General features: G+C 36.3%; 1 protein-coding gene across 2 annotated transcripts; it reads left to right on the forward strand.

The window, feature by feature from the left end:
* The first annotated feature begins 1,201 nt into the window (after positions 1-1,201).
* On the forward strand, positions 1,202-16,361 carry LOC103439010 (glycine--tRNA ligase, chloroplastic/mitochondrial 2). 2 transcript variants are annotated; one of them, XM_029105601.2, is made up of 36 exons: positions 1,202-1,613; positions 1,746-1,796; positions 2,236-2,303; positions 3,127-3,208; positions 3,345-3,408; positions 4,084-4,139; positions 4,295-4,372; positions 4,461-4,535; positions 4,612-4,682; positions 4,925-5,041; positions 5,136-5,237; positions 6,172-6,298; positions 6,548-6,631; positions 6,768-6,854; positions 7,573-7,674; positions 7,887-7,950; positions 8,073-8,128; positions 8,941-9,012; positions 9,437-9,519; positions 10,412-10,460; positions 10,595-10,657; positions 10,773-10,862; positions 10,940-11,026; positions 11,378-11,449; positions 11,558-11,616; positions 12,640-12,733; positions 12,919-13,137; positions 13,276-13,370; positions 13,775-13,865; positions 13,942-14,046; positions 14,317-14,355; positions 14,704-14,793; positions 15,132-15,233; positions 15,379-15,460; positions 15,561-15,646; positions 15,981-16,361. In XM_029105601.2, exons 1-36 carry the CDS (start codon positions 1,350-1,352, stop codon positions 16,077-16,079), a joined length of 3,225 nt encoding a protein of 1,074 aa, XP_028961434.2. In that variant the 5' UTR covers positions 1,202-1,349; the 3' UTR covers positions 16,080-16,361. The 2 variants fall into 2 exon arrangements, with proteins under 2 accessions (XP_028961434.2, XP_008375774.3); XM_008377552.4 differs by having other exon boundaries at positions 1,277-1,613; positions 2,236-2,313.
* The last annotated feature ends 362 nt before the right edge of the window (positions 16,362-16,723 follow it).

Consider the following 16,723-nt stretch of genomic DNA (forward strand, 5'->3'; position numbering starts at 1 on the left):
GAGGTTGAAACAGCGATGTGTATGTGTGATCTGAGATAGCAAAGGACCCATCTTTGGCATGTTTGGGTCAACATAGATGGCGAAAAACCCCAAATAGGGGCTGGGTTTGAGGGACAGTGAAGATCGGTGAGAGTTGTGTCTGATTTGGTCACTGGAGAAGGTGACTGCAGTTGCTACTCATGTAGACTAGGTCGTTGCTTGCAAACGAGGGAGACGGGACTAACAATCTCGTTGTTATTGGGGGGCGGGGTGGGTCTCGTTAATACCTCATACCAAGGGACTTAGTCGAGGCAAGTCCTTCTTTATCCCATTAAACTTAGTTCTGCTTATAACAAACACATGCTTACACTAATATCTAACTCAATTCAGTCCAATAAAACTTAACGATGCCAAACAATCGCCCTTAACGTCCTCACTACATTTAGATCCTCTTTGTTTTGTGGTTTCTTCCTTTTTGGTTGGTGGGCCCATTCCCAATTTATTAAGGGGAAAAAAGACATTTTCAAAGGAAAGGGAATAAAAGTAACACTATTTATCAAATATAGCTAAAATTTAATTTTTAATTTCAAAAATGTCATTTTTTTATAAAAACTTTCAAATATATATAAAATTTCACTTAAATAGACACAAATACCCTTAAGTTTAACAATTAAATAAATTAAAAGCTTTTTAGCTCCTGTCGCCTCAATCTTTGGTCCAACTTCACCTTCGCTTCTACACTCCACCACCACAATCCTATCCCCTTCGACCCCCTCATTACCGACATTGAGCGTTGCCGCGAATACCACAAGTGGGAGCAGCAAAATTTCAATCATGCCTTCAACGCCTTTTTTCTTACTAATATCATTTTTAGTTTTAAATATAAATTTTAAAGTTAATTCACATGTCGTTATATGATTGTATTTGTGAGACCCACTTGGCGCCCAATCATCACACTAACATAGCAATTGACAGATTTTTCACGAAAAAACTAAAATAATCATGATGGACAAATTCAAAGAAAGACTAAAATGATTAACGATGAACAAATTCAAGAACACTATTATGGATTATCATTAATTGTTAAGGACCAAATAAATGAGTTATGTCAATGTCACGAATCATTTTGGCTAAATTTTTTTTAATTTATTTGATTGTTAAATATGAGGGTATTTGTGTTTATTTAGGTGAAATTTTAGATATATTTGAAAGATTTTATAAAAAAATGACTTTTTTGAAATTAGAAGTTAATTTTTGGTTATATTTGATAAATACTCGAAAAGTAAAACCCTTGTTCGGATTCAGTAGCTGATAAACCCAAGTGGGTAAGGCTGTGATACAAGCCTCAAACTCAGAGAGCGAAGCCGGCCATGGCCATCCTCGCTCTCCCACTAGTCATCTCCTTTCTCAAGCCCCACGCTTCCCGCCTCCGCCTCCTCCGCCCCGGTAACCCCAATAATCCTACCTGTCTCTACAACCCACTCTGCCACCTCCACTGCCGCCGCTTCACCAAAACCACCGTCTCCGCAGTTAGTACCTCCGCGGTTCCACAGCACGACTCGTCCACAAACCCCAACGATGAGCCCCGGAAAGCCTCCGTCCTTACTTTCCAGCAAGCCATTCAGCGGCTTCAGGTCTCACTCTTCAGTCCAAAGTCGTTTCCTTTTCACTCTGTGTTGCCAATTGCTTGATTAATTTTGTTGGGTAATCTCAGTTTTTCATGCTTTGATATTCCATTGATTGCATTGTCGTTTTCTGCTTTGTAGGAATATTGGGCTTCAGTTGGATGTGCCATAATGCAATGCAGCAACACAGAGGTAATGATTAGTGCTTAACTTTTTCACTTGGGTTTACTTATAAAGTTATGCTTTGTTTAATTCTTTCCCTTTTAGTTGTTGCTTGATTTGGAGAAATGTGTTTTTCTGTGTTGAATTATAACCTCTGATCCGCATAGTGCACCTTTCGCCCTACTGTATGTTCAAAATTGTGTTTTGCATGTTGTTCTTTATCAAATTGGACTGAAAAGTCATTTTGCCCTTTTGTTGTTTTGATAAGTTAAAAACTTGTGATTAAGAAGAAGAAAGGTTCGCCAGGTGGACGGGGAATGCTGCAAAACTCAATGGGCAAAATAAGCACATAATTCTCTTATAGTTGTTTAGGTGGTTTGAGGCACTAAGCATCTTAGTTTTTGTCTGGCTATCCCAAATTTATGCCTAGTTACATATTTTTCTTACTGTGGCTTTGGTTATTGATCAGGTTGGAGCTGGGACTATGAATCCCTTGACATTCTTAAGGGTTCTTGGTCCAGAACCGTGGAATGTTGCGTAAGTATGCGTAAGTTTGTAAATTACTACAGTAACATATATTCAGAGGACTACGGTATCGATTTCCCTGATGTGTGGGGTTATCTGATCATAGTCATATTTATTACATTGCCGTAAGTTTCCTTTACCAACTTGGCCTTATAGAGTGTTACCTACCCACCCATATAAACCCTATCAGTTCTTATGCGGGATTCTTGTTCTTAACCTTCTCCCCAACTCAAACACTTTATGCCCTCATTGTGGTTGGAGCGCCTGCCTACCCACCCCATCGGCAGGGGATCAGTTATCTATGTGGACCCTCTGTATAGACGATTCGTGCGATATTGGATAAGGAACTAGTCCTGTCATGATCTTAATATCACAGGTTGTGAGCTTACTGTACTAACTAAAGTACGAACCAAAGTGATAGGTGTCTATCCACCCTTATGAATCCTATATCAAATCTGTTGTGTCAAGGGCTAGACTCCATGAGTGTCCATGACTAAGGCCACCATGCACCGAAATTGTGCCCACTTAACCACCTAGGCCCAATCCCCTGGGTGTTATCAAGCCCAATGGACCTCAGGTGTGGGGTTTTATCTCAAAAGGTGTCTGTGCTATTAGAAGTGGAACACCCTTCTCCGATGTGGGATTCTCTTCACATCCATCTTGGCTTATATTGAGCCAGCCTTTTACACCAACGAAATCCACTTCCTATCTGATGTGGAATTCTTCTTTATGACATTTGTTCTTTTTTTTTTTCATTTTTGTAATTATTACCACATAGAGCAGCTGGTCCTTCAAGTTTTTCGTTTAACTGCCAATGTGGACTTCTTGATAATAGGTATGTGGAGCCTAGCATCCGACCAGATGATAGTCGTTATGGGGAAAATCCGAACAGGCTCCAGAGACACACTCAATTTCAGGTTAAGTTTGCTTTTTTTTTTCTTTCCCAAGCAAGTTAATGCAATTTTGGATGACACTTGGTTCTACTCTTTTTTGGTACAATTCTTTCATATTACCTGTTGTCATGGACAGTTCCTTTTCATGTATCTATCTCAGGTTATATTGAAGCCTGATCCTGGAAACTCACAAGACCTTTTCATCCGCAGCTTATCAGCTTTAGGTAGTCAATAAACATCTTTTTCTTTGAACCATTCAAACAAACCATAAACGTGTATGTGTATTGTGACTCTGTTCAAGTAATAGAAAGTGGCCTTGCTAATTGTGTGTGTGCATCACTTCAGTGTTTTCACACATATCTACCTGAATACATTGTATGCGTGTTCATATCTCTTACCGTACAATTCAAGCTTCAATTCCGGGTGGATAGTCAACAAATTATTTAATATGCTTATACACATAGTTCATATATATTATTTTAGGCTGCCCATTGCATACACGCCTTTAACTTGGCTTGTGCACCCTAGAACCTTTTATTAATGTTTTTACTTTCAAAGAAAAGGTAAACAAAATGAGAAAATACTAGTCTTAGATCCGATAAAGAATTGGAACTGATCTTTATCATGGATCAAAATAAGAAAGAGGACTCTCACGTTGTTTGGTATGCTACTCATCAGGTCATGGGGTTCAAGTAAATTTTCCATTTCCAAAGGAAACTGGAAGATAAAGAATTATTGGGCGGTGTGTGTAATTCATTGTTAAGATGTGCAGATCTTACTTAGAGAAAAAAGCAAAGAATATAAAGATTTCATCCATATAACAAAATTTATAGCACTTGTTCCTGTAACTTCAACCATTTAACTTTGCCATTATCATTTTATGTTTGTATGCTTTGTAGGGATTGATGTCGGTGCACATGATATACGATTTGTGGAGGACAACTGGGAGAGTCCGGTAGTATTCTGTTAATTGGTGCTCAATCAGTTTTTCCTGTTAATTTTATGCAGTTTTTAATTGAGCCTCTGGGTGAGATGCAATTTAATACGTTGGTTAGATTTCCTTTCAATTGGCTGATATGCTATATACTTACTGATCATTAATGCTTTTAGGTGCTAGGAGCTTGGGGTTTGGGTTGGGAAATCTGGATGGATGGAATGGAGATTACACAGTTCACCTACTTTCAGCAGGTTTCTTATTTTACGTCAAATTGAAATATCATACACAGAATGTAGATTCAGTTTTTTTTACTATCTCTCTCTCTCTCTCTCTCTACAGGCTGGAAGTCTTCCCGTATCACCAGTATCGGTTGAAATCACTTATGGTCTAGAGCGTATCCTGATGCTGCTTCAGGTCAATTTATACATCTGATATTCTGCTTCTTTCTTTGTTCTTCTGTCCACTTAAGTTTTCCTTGACTAATTTGCAGGGAGTTGATCATTTTAAGAAAATTCAGTATGCTGATGGAATTACATACGGAGAGCTATTCTTGGAGAATGAGTAATGAACTACTTGAACTACTGATTACGATCTCTTCTGTTGACATATACATATATTCTTTTACCCTGTGGAAGAGTGTGTTAGATTGATAAGGATCCAAAGAATTTATATTTGTACTGCACAATATTTTGAGTTGGAGATTCAGTAATGTTATGAATATGATACTATTCTTCTTCTTTGTTCATCTTATTTCTCATTTTCTAGTAAGAATGTAAAATAATATACGTTATATTTCTCTTCAGGAAGGAAATGAGTGCATATTATCTAGAGAATGCTGGGGTGCATCATCTTCAGAAACACTTTGATCTTTTCGAGGAGGAAGCTCGTTCATTGCTTGCTAAAGGCCTCGCAATTCCTGCGTATGACATGCTTTGTTACTTTGTCTTATTTTTGGAATTGCAACTAACGAGTTTTTGGTTCACATTTCTTTACATTTCCCCTATTACTTTCTAGGTATGATCAGCTTCTGAAAACATCACATTCTTTCAATATCTTAGACTCTAGAGGCTTTGTTGGGGTAACAGAGCGTGCTCGTTACTTTGGTCGGATGCGTAGGTAAGGTTTCTTTCCTGATAGCAAAGAAATTTGCTTGAAAACTTGTAGAACAATTTGTGTAGTCAAAATCAACGCTGGAAACTTTTCTCTGCTGTGGAATAGTATTGGGGAGTATAGTTAGAAGAGAACAAAGCTGAGCCATTTTTTCTTTGTTCAATAATAACTTTTCTCTGCTGTGGAATAGTATGGGAGAGTATAGTTAGAAAAGAACAAAGCTGAGCCATTTTTTCTTTGTTCAGTAATATACATCTCGGTACATTTATGTGAGAGTAGTGAGTACACACCCAGTTTTGTTGAGCCTAAATTGTTTTTTGGATTAATGTAGAAAAGTTGTAGAAAATATTATAGGTCACTGGTGAAATTTAGTAGAGTACAAAGCATTGTTATTGTAATTACCTAGTGGCTGCTATATATTGTAAACACAATCAGTCAATGAATATCAAGAAATTCTAATAAAAATGATCTGGTTTGACAAAAAAATGAGTATTATGCCAACATCAATTAGGAGAATATATTGGGGGCTTTGTCATATGGGTGTAGGTTAAGACGAAGGAGGGCCCTTGGGACTCTGGCAGCCATGAAAGTTCTGCGGGGCAGTTTTTATTTTTTTTGCTGGGCACTTGGACGGTGAAAGATGAAGGGATAAACATACAATAAAATCATAATCATCCTCATTAAATGACTTGGCACCATTCATTACAATTTGATCTATTTGAACGGCCAAGATAAAGGCTCCATATGCGCAGGGGCGAAGCCAGAAATTAACTAAGAGGGGGCACCTTAAAAATGTTGAGCTTTTTTTTGTGAGAAATAGAGCTAATGTTTACAAATGTTGAAAAAGTTAGTTATAAAATACCTAATTTTGTGACTCTATTCCCCAATTTTGTGTCTATGCTTATTACTTCTCTTTGTTTCTTAAAAATGCTTTTATCAGTTTAGCTCGTCAGTGTGCACAACTTTGGTTAAAGACCAGGGAGTCCCTTGGATATCCGTTAGGCGCAATTTCTGAAACTGTTAGTCTTGTATGTCCTCAAGAGCTTGTGGAGGCAGCGGTTAAAAAGGTCAGCTTTTGTATATTTGGAAGCTTATCCGGAATGGTTTTACTTTGTTTTGTTTTCAATTAAATTCTGTTTCTTTAAGAACAAAATTGGTTTTGACCAAGAAAGAAATACAAAAATTTGGTTGAATTGAGGTTTTCAGAATTGCTATGTGTTCACCATTTCAGATGTTTAGGTATATGTCAATTTTTTATACATATGATTATTTCTTATTATTTAGTGTGCTTTTTTGTTTGTTGACTTATGTCCCAGGTGCATGATGATTCAAGGTTATTTGTTCTTGAAATTGGAACTGAAGAGATGCCACCACAAGATGTTGTTGATGCCAGCCAGCAAGTACAATTAATTTCATATGATGCAATATCATTTTTTTTACATGCATTTTGTCCTTTTTGAAATTCCATGAGCATTTTGAAAGTTATGTGCTTTTCCATGAGTTTGTTCTCTGATTGTGTTCAGCTGATCATTGCAGCTGAAAGATTTAACTGCTCAGTTACTAGCAAAGCAAAGATTGAGCCATGGTGAGATACAAGCTTTCGGCACACCTCGCAGACTGGTGGTAAGATTAGAAATTTTGTCTGTGTATGCATTGGCAATTTATAGATTTATACTTCTTCTCAAACATTTTAATTTCGAAGATGAATTTTTCTTATTCCATTAGGTTTATCACCATAATTGGCTGATCAAGATATCCATTTCTTCTATTCTGTTTCTTCCTTTTTCGTTTTAAAGTGTTAAGATATTTTTAGTAGCCATATTCAGTTCACCCTTTTGTTGTGTTGAACCTCCATTTCATAATTCAGGCTTCTCTTTCTTTGAGATACTTCCACAGTTTTATGGTTGGATGTCTGGCCCCCCCTTTCTTCCTTTTTGCTGGGTTGAAATTTCTAGTTCTCAGGATGTCCATTTCTTCTATTATATCTCATTTTCTTTTTGAGTTTTAGATAGTTTTAGTGGCTATTTTTGTTTATCATTTTGTATGTGTTGAACTTCAGTTACATAATTTAAGTTTCTCTTTTTCAGTTTTTCTTCGATATCAGTTATGATGGTTCTCTTTCATCCTTTTCCTTTATGAAATTTCCAATTCAAGCCTTTATTTTATTTCATTGAGATTGCAGATGTTTTGACTTGTCATGTTGCCTACCTTAGATGCACTGTTTTATATAATTACGACATATTTATGCACGACTTGGAACTTAAATGAAGTACGTTGGGATTAGAGAATTTGTGGACATAGTCTTATGATCTTGCTTTGAATATTTACTTTTGCATTCTAGGTTTCTGTCGAGAATCTCTGCACTAGACAAATTGAGAATGAGGTTGAGGTTCGAGGACCTCCCGTTTCAAAAGCTTATGATGATCAGGGAAATCCTACAAAGGTGATACCTGAGTTTCCATTTCCTTTCTTTCCTATTTGGCCTCTCCTTGAAGGCTTGTGGGCCTTCTCCATTATACCTATTTGGTTTATCATGCTTATTGATGTCATTACATTTTCATATTAACGTAGTATAAGGATTGCCCATGTCATTAATTGTTATATTATAATGGATATACAAAGGTATTTAGTGTTGAACCTGCTATTTCATGTCAGGCTGCCGAGGGTTTCTGCCGGAGATACTCTGCACCATTGAACTCGTTATTTAGAAAGTCTGATGGTGAGACCTGGGCTGATTCACACTTTAGATGTGTTTTGAACCTCTTATTTCATGATTTAGATTTTGTTGCTGCTTTGTTCTAGTTGCAAACACTCATTAGGAGCTTGTTTCTCACTTTTCAGGGAAAACAGAGTATGTCTATGCTCGAGTAACAGAGTCTGCCCGACTTGCTGTCGAGGTTCAAGCTCTTATCTTTTCCTGTTTGCTAGAAGAATTGAATTTCAAATTTCTCATCTTTATTTATTTATTTCCTGTGGAAATTTCATCTGTACTTCAGTAGAAGCTGATGCCCTTTTAAAATGCTTATGTTGCTGTTCTGTGTGCTTATTGAAGTCATAAAACTGAAAGTGTTAACCTTTTCAAATTTATTAGCTAGTATATCCTTGGTAAGTTTGTTCAGTCAACTATTTGCATATGATGACAAAAGGAATAAGAAAAACCTCAAGGGTAGGAGAACATCTTTGGTTTTTTATTTGAATTGGATGGGATCGTTGCAATATTATTATTGTTGTTTTGTTAGTATCATCATTCTTCGTCTTATTATTACTATTATTATTGTTGTTATTGTTATTGTTAATATATTTTCATTTAGACAGATAACATAAATAACTCTAAAGCATGTTTGGATATCTTTGTCTTGTATGTCATCCTGTATGTTGGTATGCAAGTTAATATGAGCAAAAAATTTGTGAACCCAACTAGTTGAATGCTATTTATGATTGTTATTCTTATGAATTAAACTGTTGTCCGTGAATGAATATGATTGCAAATGCCTCTGTAAGTACATATGAACCCAATTGTTTGAGAAAATTAATATGAACTGAAAACTTGTTCTGTGGTTTCCCTTTCTATGGACTTGATGGCTAGTTACTTTGGCTGCTGGATTAATTGCACTGTGGGTGGACCTCTGGTTCACTCTGTTTCCTAATGAAAAAAGTTGTCTATACAGTTTCATTGCAATAAAAATGTTTTTTTAATTCTCTTTATTAGGTTTTGTCTGAGGATTTTCCCAATGTGATTGCTAGACTTTCATTTCCAAAGTCAATGCGCTGGAACTCTCAGGTATATTGTATTTTAATTTTATGTTATATCTATGTGTGGACACATACTGGACTGTGGCTGAGATGGAGAACTAGCCCTACCCACCCTGCCTCGTTGCCATCAGTATAAGTGTACTTTCATGTTGTAGTGCGTGAAAATACCTGTACTTGTGTTTTCATTTATTCATCTAGACTATTATAGAAAGCCCCTTCTGTGCCTGAAGAAACGTTATTATATCAGGACATTATGTCTTTTCATATAATTTCAGAAATTGTACAGTGCTCCATTATCCCACTTGAACACACTAGCCTAAAACTCCTGACTTTTGCTTACCTTGTTTCTTTTTATTATTGCCACGAAGAGGAGCAAGCTAATATCCTCAGAGTACTTGTAAGAGTATCGTTTAGCTAATATGTTATTTTTGTGTTTCTTGCATTGTATCTAGGTTATGTTTAGCAGACCTATTCGTTGGATTTTGGCGCTCCATGGAGATGTAGTAGTGCCCTTTGCTTTTGCTGAAGTTTTGAGGTAATAAGGGTTATGTGCATATCTCTGAAATCTGATTGTGTAGTTGAGTTATAATTTACATGGCTTGCTAAGCTGGACTTGTTTTGGGTTACATGAGGGAGAATGATCCCATAGCTCTTGAGTGGAAGTCCTCAACTCATTTGGGGTCATTTATCCCTTAAAATTATCTCTGTTGCTACTCACTAACCCAAGTTAGTGGCCACATCATTGGCGTGATCAACAACTCATCTTTCTAACCCAAAATGCATGACCATTCTCCTTTTTATTGTTTAGAGAATAATTCACTAAATGTGTTTCAGTTCTCAGATTAATACATTGCACTTGGTGGCATATTATACCCGCCTCAAGCTTTTATTTGGTTGTACAACTTAGGTCTCAATTGGGAATTTGGGAGTTAAATGGTACTGCATGTCAATGCTCACAATGATGAAACAATTATTTATTATGTGCTATATCAATTCACAATGACATTGATCCAGTCACCGAAGGTTTTGTTTTTTACCACCAGTTATGTTTTTAATTGATTTTCTATCCAGTTTCTAGCTAATAATATGTTCGCCAGGTGAGTATATTTACAGGTGTCAAGATATGGTCTTGATAAGGTTGTTTTGGAAGATTCGTGTGGTAGTGTTGAAAATTATTCTTTATGTTGGCATATACATATCTACCAAGTTTTGTCATTGTCTCTCATATATGCTATTTTGATAAGTCCTGTTTGATGTCAGCCAGTACTCATTTTCTTTTCCTTTGAATTTGTGCATCTTACTGAAAAAATAATTAATAATCCCAAATTTACATTGTGCATTGTCGTACCATTGTTATTTGTTGTTGATATAACCGTGAACTTAATTATTTGGTTGTTCTATTACTCTTTTAATTTTTTTTTTTGCAGTGGAAACCTGTCACATGGTCTCCGTAACACGCCTGCATCTACTGTCGTGGTATGTGTTGTCTCCCTCTCTCATGCGCTCTCTCTATATGTAAATATAGATATAAAATGAGAGAGCATAAAGGTCCTTTTTAGAGCTTCCTAGTGATCTTCTGACGATGCTAAGCTGCACAAGTATTGTCACAGGTTGATAGTGCTGAATCTTATGCTGGTGTAATGAGGAAGGTTGGGATCAATATTGAAATTGAGGTATCAATATCATATTGCAATTTGATAACTTTCTTCTTAGGAATAGCTCTTTCACATGGAATGATTAGACCTTATTAATAGTGACTGCTTACTTAAACAAGTACTCTACTCGCAGGAACGTAAGAAAACAGTATTGGAGGGGTCTAATGCATTAGCCAGAAGTGTAAACGGACAAGCGTTTATTCAGGAGGGCTTACTTAATGAGGTTGGTAAATTGTTGTCTGTGGTTGGCAGTGCCAACGATAAACATGTTTTTAATCATTTTCCAACAAATTATGATAGGTTGTAAATCTTGTTGAGGCACCTGTTCCACTCCTTGGGGAGTTTAAAAGGTCCTTCTTAGAGCTTCCTAGTGATCTTCTGACTATGGTAAGTTGTTTAATCTTTGTAGACTATCATGAAGTCCTTGTGAAGCTTAACTATATTTTGAAAAGGTAAACTAGGTATGGTTGGGATGCTTCCCATTGGGAAGGCTATTCCAAGTAAGGTGGAATTGCCTAGAAAATAGGAATGGCATCTGGGTCAATTAGATACTCGGTTGTGAAAATTTGTCCCAGTTCTGATGCAATTCTTTCAGAATTGGATAGAATCTATTGTTGTTTTGTTCTTTCTAATGGTTAGTTTTCCAATATCTAAATGGCAGGGATGATGGAAGATTTTTCTGTCATTTTTTTTAGAATTGTTTGTTTTTATTTACTATATTATGAGTGATCCCTGCAGGTTATGCAGAAGCATCAGAAGTATTTTGCTGTGAAAGATGAAAATGGAAGGCTGCTGCCATATTTCATTGCTGTGAGACATGCTTTCCAGTCATATATGACTCTTGACCTAATATTTTACTTTATGGTGGCAGTTAATATATTCATAGTTTGTTTTGTTGACGTGAGACCCTTTTTATAGGTGGCAAATGGAGCAATTGATGAGATTGTGGTAAAAAAAGGAAATGAGGCTGTACTGAGGTAAGCATGCATCTTGCTAATTCTTTTGTATTCCTTGTGCACTGGAAAGTTCATGATCTGCTGGATTTGCATTTTCTAATTGCTATTTTGGTGGACAAGTAAAGAAACCATGAGATATTTGTTCAGTGAAATGGTTTTAAAAATCTCTGTAGTGTGTTTCGTTGTACATATGCTAGCGCTTTCATACATGGTTTTGCACATGTGTCACATTTTTCTCCTTTGAAAAGAAAATAATGGGTGTAGCGGAGATGAGAATGCTTTGTTGGATGTGTGGGCACACAAGAAAGGATAAGATTAGGAATGAGGATATCCGAGGTAAAGTAGGAGTAGCCGAAATTGAAGGAAAGATGAGAGAAAATCGGTTACGGTGGTTTGGACATGTGAAACGAAGGCCTACTAACGCTCCGACCAGAAGATGCGATTACTGGACAGAGGTTCAGGGCCGAAGGGGTAGAGGAAGAACTAGGAAGAGTTTGGAAGAGACTCTAAGAAAAGACTTAGAGTACTTGGATCTAACGGAAGACATGACACATAACCGAGTGCAATGGCGTTCTAGTATTCATATAGCCGACCCCACTTAGTCGGAAAAGGCTTTGTTGTTGTTGTTGAAAAGAAAATAATAAGTTTTAAGCCAAAGAAAAATCTCATAGGATAGATAGCCTGTTGTTGTAAAGCCATTATGCTCCCAAGATTAATTTTCATATAATGGGTGATATGGAATTTCAAGCTTAGGAGAAAAGTTCATGAGCTAATTGGCGTAACACGACACTGAACCTGTGTCTATATATGTTTGTTTCCAGTTATGTACTCTTTCCTTTTTCCCACTTCTGATATTCAGTGGCCACTGTTACCAAATATCAAATAGTGCAGGAGGGTAGATTTGCATAAAATCTTGTTCCTCGAACACTTTTTTCTGATGGGGCTGCTCTCTGGATTACATGCTGGCAGATTCTCTTCTTCAATTCAAGTTCTCTGACTTTTATTAATCTTGAAAAGTGTCTGAGCATTTCACTGTCTATGCAGAGCTCGCTATGAAGATGCTAAGTTCTTCTATGAAATGGATACACGGAAAAGGTTTTCAGAATTTAGAAGTCAACTGAAAGGGATTCTTTTCCATGTAAGCCTTTTATTTTGTCTTATGTAAGAAGAGAGTATCTTACCTTTTCATATTGATAAGAAAAAAAGAATGAGATGGTTATCAAAACTTAATGTTAGCGCAATAAAGAACAATTAGACAGTTTTAATATTTTATTTTATAAAGGATTCCTGATAATAGCTCCTTTATTTTGACCATATTAATAGGAGAAGTTAGGAACAATGCTGGACAAGGTGCTGCGCATACAGAATACGGTTAACAAGCTAAGCTTGGCTCTTGGAATGGATGAAAATACGAACAAAGTTGTCCAGGATGCTGCATCACTCGCTATGGCAGATCTGGCTACAGCGGTTGTCACAGAGTTTACTTCCCTTTCAGGAGTAATGGCTCGTCATTATGCTCTTAGAGATGGCTATTCAGAGCAGGTTTGTCTTGGTGCTGGTTATATTTTTCCTGTGTATTTGTGCACTCGAGCTTCTTGTGGGAATTGACAATGATAGTACTCTCACTTCTTGCTCAGAAGTAACTGCTCCTTACCCCACCTTTTTGTTGATATGTTTCAGGTTGCAGAAGCTTTGTTTGAGATCACACTTCCGAGGTTTTCTGGAGATACGCTTCCTAAAACTGATGCAGGCATAGTTCTATCTGTCGCTGACAGGTAATGCTGAGAACTTAGTAGGTCCATTTTAGTTTGCATTGAAGCATCGCAGTTTGTCAAATAGTCAACAGTACACACACGAATATATAGTACGAAGGGGGTGTATAATGCATGTTTATTTGCTTTTATTGGGGATAATTCTATGTGAAGACAGTTCACGTTTTTAATATGCAATGTCATTTTCCATCATGCTGCTTCCAGAAGAAAATTATCAAAATGAAAAACCCCAAAGAAGTTCGGGTTGTTTTGGTTTGACCTCTCTCATCTATGCATGGAATAATCATTTTTGCAAATGGTATGGGTATGCCCCACCATATCCTTTCAGGCTAAGTTGTTGATTGCATGTCTATCTTTCATAGTGGAACTCTAATTGCAAATCTCTTGACTTGATATGTCTTTTGCAGATTAGATAGTCTTGTCGGCTTATTTGCTGCTGGTTGTCAGCCCAGTTCTGCTAATGATGCGTTTGGCCTGAGACGAATCTCTTATGGTCTTGTAAGTTCATTGGTCATTCTGATGTTTTGAGGCTCAGCTAACTAAGATTAAACAAGTTAAAATTTGTTTCCTCTAGGTCCAGGTGTTAGTGGAGAAAGATAAGCATCTGGACTTACAACAAGCATTGGAACTTGCTGCAGATGTCCAACCCATTGAAGTAGATGCAAGTACTATAAATGATGTATGAACTAAACTTCTTAGTTATGGTTGGAAACTAGATTTTCTTTTTGGCCATAATCAGCATTTACAAATTAAAATATAATGTCGACATGAAGTTCTGAAAAGGAAGGGTAATGATGCAGAGAGGGTTATCATGAGTCATGATGTAACCTACCATCTAAAGGTTCCTTTGGGAATATTTAATTATATTAATGCTCTTGTTATCTTGTTTGAGTCAGTATGGGCATCAAGTGATGTTGATTGCATCTTTTTTCTTTGTCTCTCCACTCAGGCACATCAATTTGTTACACGGAGATTAGAACAATATCTGGTACGTATACATCTCCTGCATCCATCTGAATCCTGTTCTGTAATATTGTAGAGTAGAAAATATGGAAACAGCCCCTAAAAAGGTCTTGTATTTTGGTTTTCTCACGTTCATATGCTAGACTCTCTGAGTTTGCATGTTCATATGCTAGACTCTCCAAGTTTGCACGTTCATATGCTAGTCTGTCAGTATATTAGTTCTTTATTTTCTTCGTTTATGTTCCAATATTAGATTTTGTATAATTCACCTATTATAGTTTAACCTTATTATCTTTTCTTCTCATGGTATATTTTTGCTGTGTTACTTGTCTTATTCTTGATTTTATACACTTTGGTTACATTATGTTTACAGGTTGATAAGGGAATAAGTTCAGAAGTGGTTCGTTCTGTACTTGCAGAGCGTGCAAATTCACCTTGCCTTGCAGCAAGATCTGCCTGTAAAGTAAGTTACTTGATTGTTACTGCTGATCCTGCTGCATAGTGTTCTGTGAATATGTTGACAAGGCCGTTAGATTTCTATGAGAAATATTTACTGTTTGTACTACCTTGAATTTGATGATGCTTGTAATATCATGACATCTGGATGCCTAAATCGTAAACCCATATTACTTGTGTTTTCTTTGGGCAGAACATTTTGACCAAAAAAGATGAATTATTTTCTGGTACTAAAAAAAAGGATATATTTTTATTCCTTTTCATGTTTTCTAGTCTTTTTTTTTCCTCACTTCTTTTACGTCTTGAATCATGTCAATTCTTTATGGTTTATATGATTAATTGTAGATGGAAGCCTTGTCAAAAGGCGAGCTTTTCCAAAAGGTTGTTGAAGCATATTCTCGTCCTACAAGAATAGTTCGAGGGAAGGATGTGGATCCTCATATTGAGGTACTCTTTCTCTGTAGTGAAGATTAATTTCTGTCTTTAGGACCTGAAATTGTCTGGTTGAATGGCTATTATGATTTCCGTACACTATTATTGCCTATCTTACTCTTAGCTTATATCCTCACAACGCATGTAATAAACTTCTTAGGTGGACGAGGCAGCCTTTGAGACAGACGAAGAGAAAGCATTATGGAATTCTTTCTTGTCCGTTCAAAACAAAATATGTCATGGTATTTCTATCTTTCTCCAAAAGATTTCCAATCTGTTTTAGAGTTGAATAACTTTGTTAGCATATTAAGTAACCTTGAACTCCTTCCTCGTGGCTCATAGGTATTGAGGTTGATGAGTTTGTTGCAGTATCGTCACAGCTACTACAACCCCTCGAGGATTTCTTTAATCATGTGTTTGTAATGGTGGTATGAATCCTCCCTTACCATTTGCTTGTACCACTTGCATCTTCACAGCTCGTACCTTGTACCTTGAACGTGTGTTTACTTGTATGCGTGTGTAAATTAGTATCCCCCTTGAGGTTTAATACATTCTAACAAAAACCTTAGAACTTCCAAAACTTACAGTCCGACTCTTAAGAGTCGTTAGATCAGGGAATTGAATATTAGACTCCTTGAGGCAGCTACGTCATTTAAAACTGCATTTTGATAATTCTTAAGTCCTAGTTCATTTGTATCGTCAATCGAGTTGAGACAAGAAAACAAAACTCAATTTGTCTTTTTGACATTTACGTGTACACAGGAAGAAGAAAGAATTCGGAAGAACAGGCTTGCTTTGCTGAAGAAAGTTTCCGACCTTCCAAGAGGAGTAGCCGACCTGTCAATTTTGCCTGGATTTTGAGTTGTCTGTCTTTCTTCTTGTCATTTAATAGCGAAGGGACGTCATTTTTTCGCTGAAGTGAAAAATACGAGGGAAAGAGAAGAGTCTCAAGGTTGTATTTGTCTTCCAATTTGTATGTTGATTTGCATATAATGTTATAGTTATCAGATATCAAGGCATGTTAATTACATTTTTTTTTTTTGTGTGTAAATTGGATGAGTAGGAAATTCATTGTAAAGAAGAGAAAATAGTTTCACAAGTCAAAACCATAAAAATATAAATCAATGTTTTGAGCAGCTGTCATCGTTCTGGACATTATGAACGTGTTTAATTTAATCCGCGCTATATATTTGGTTTTTCTTTCGATGATGTTTGATAACCGTTTTTATTATAATTATATATTTTTTCTTAGAGATGTAGGGAAAATTAAAAGGAGAGACGAAGATCACTAATATGATATATATTACCACTGTCTTGAGTTCAGTTTTCAATTTTTAAAAATTGAAAAGTTTTTTCCTAAACGAGCTTTTAATTTTAAAAATAATAATTAAAATAAAGTAATTCTCAAACTATTAATATGAACATTATGCAAATTATTAATGGGAACTTTAACGAAAAGCACCTGGTACTGTTCACTTTAACGAAAAATCACATTTTTACACTAA

Source organism: Malus domestica, chromosome 07 (genome assembly GCF_042453785.1).
Source record: "Malus domestica chromosome 07, GDT2T_hap1".
Classification (NCBI taxonomy): Eukaryota; Viridiplantae; Streptophyta; class Magnoliopsida; order Rosales; family Rosaceae; genus Malus; species Malus domestica.

Bases quoted from the DNA above. Each gene is read 5' to 3' on its own strand.
- LOC103439010 (XM_029105601.2), top strand. From the start codon at position 1,350: ATGGCCATCCTCGCTCTCCCACTAGTCATCTCCTTTCTCAAGCCCCAC. The intron at 1,797-2,235 runs GTAATGATTAGT...GTTATTGATCAG, and splicing joins TGCAATGCAGCAACACAGAG to GTTGGAGCTGGGACTATGAA. The intron at 6,855-7,572 runs GTAAGATTAGAA...TTTGCATTCTAG, and splicing joins GCACACCTCGCAGACTGGTG to GTTTCTGTCGAGAATCTCTG.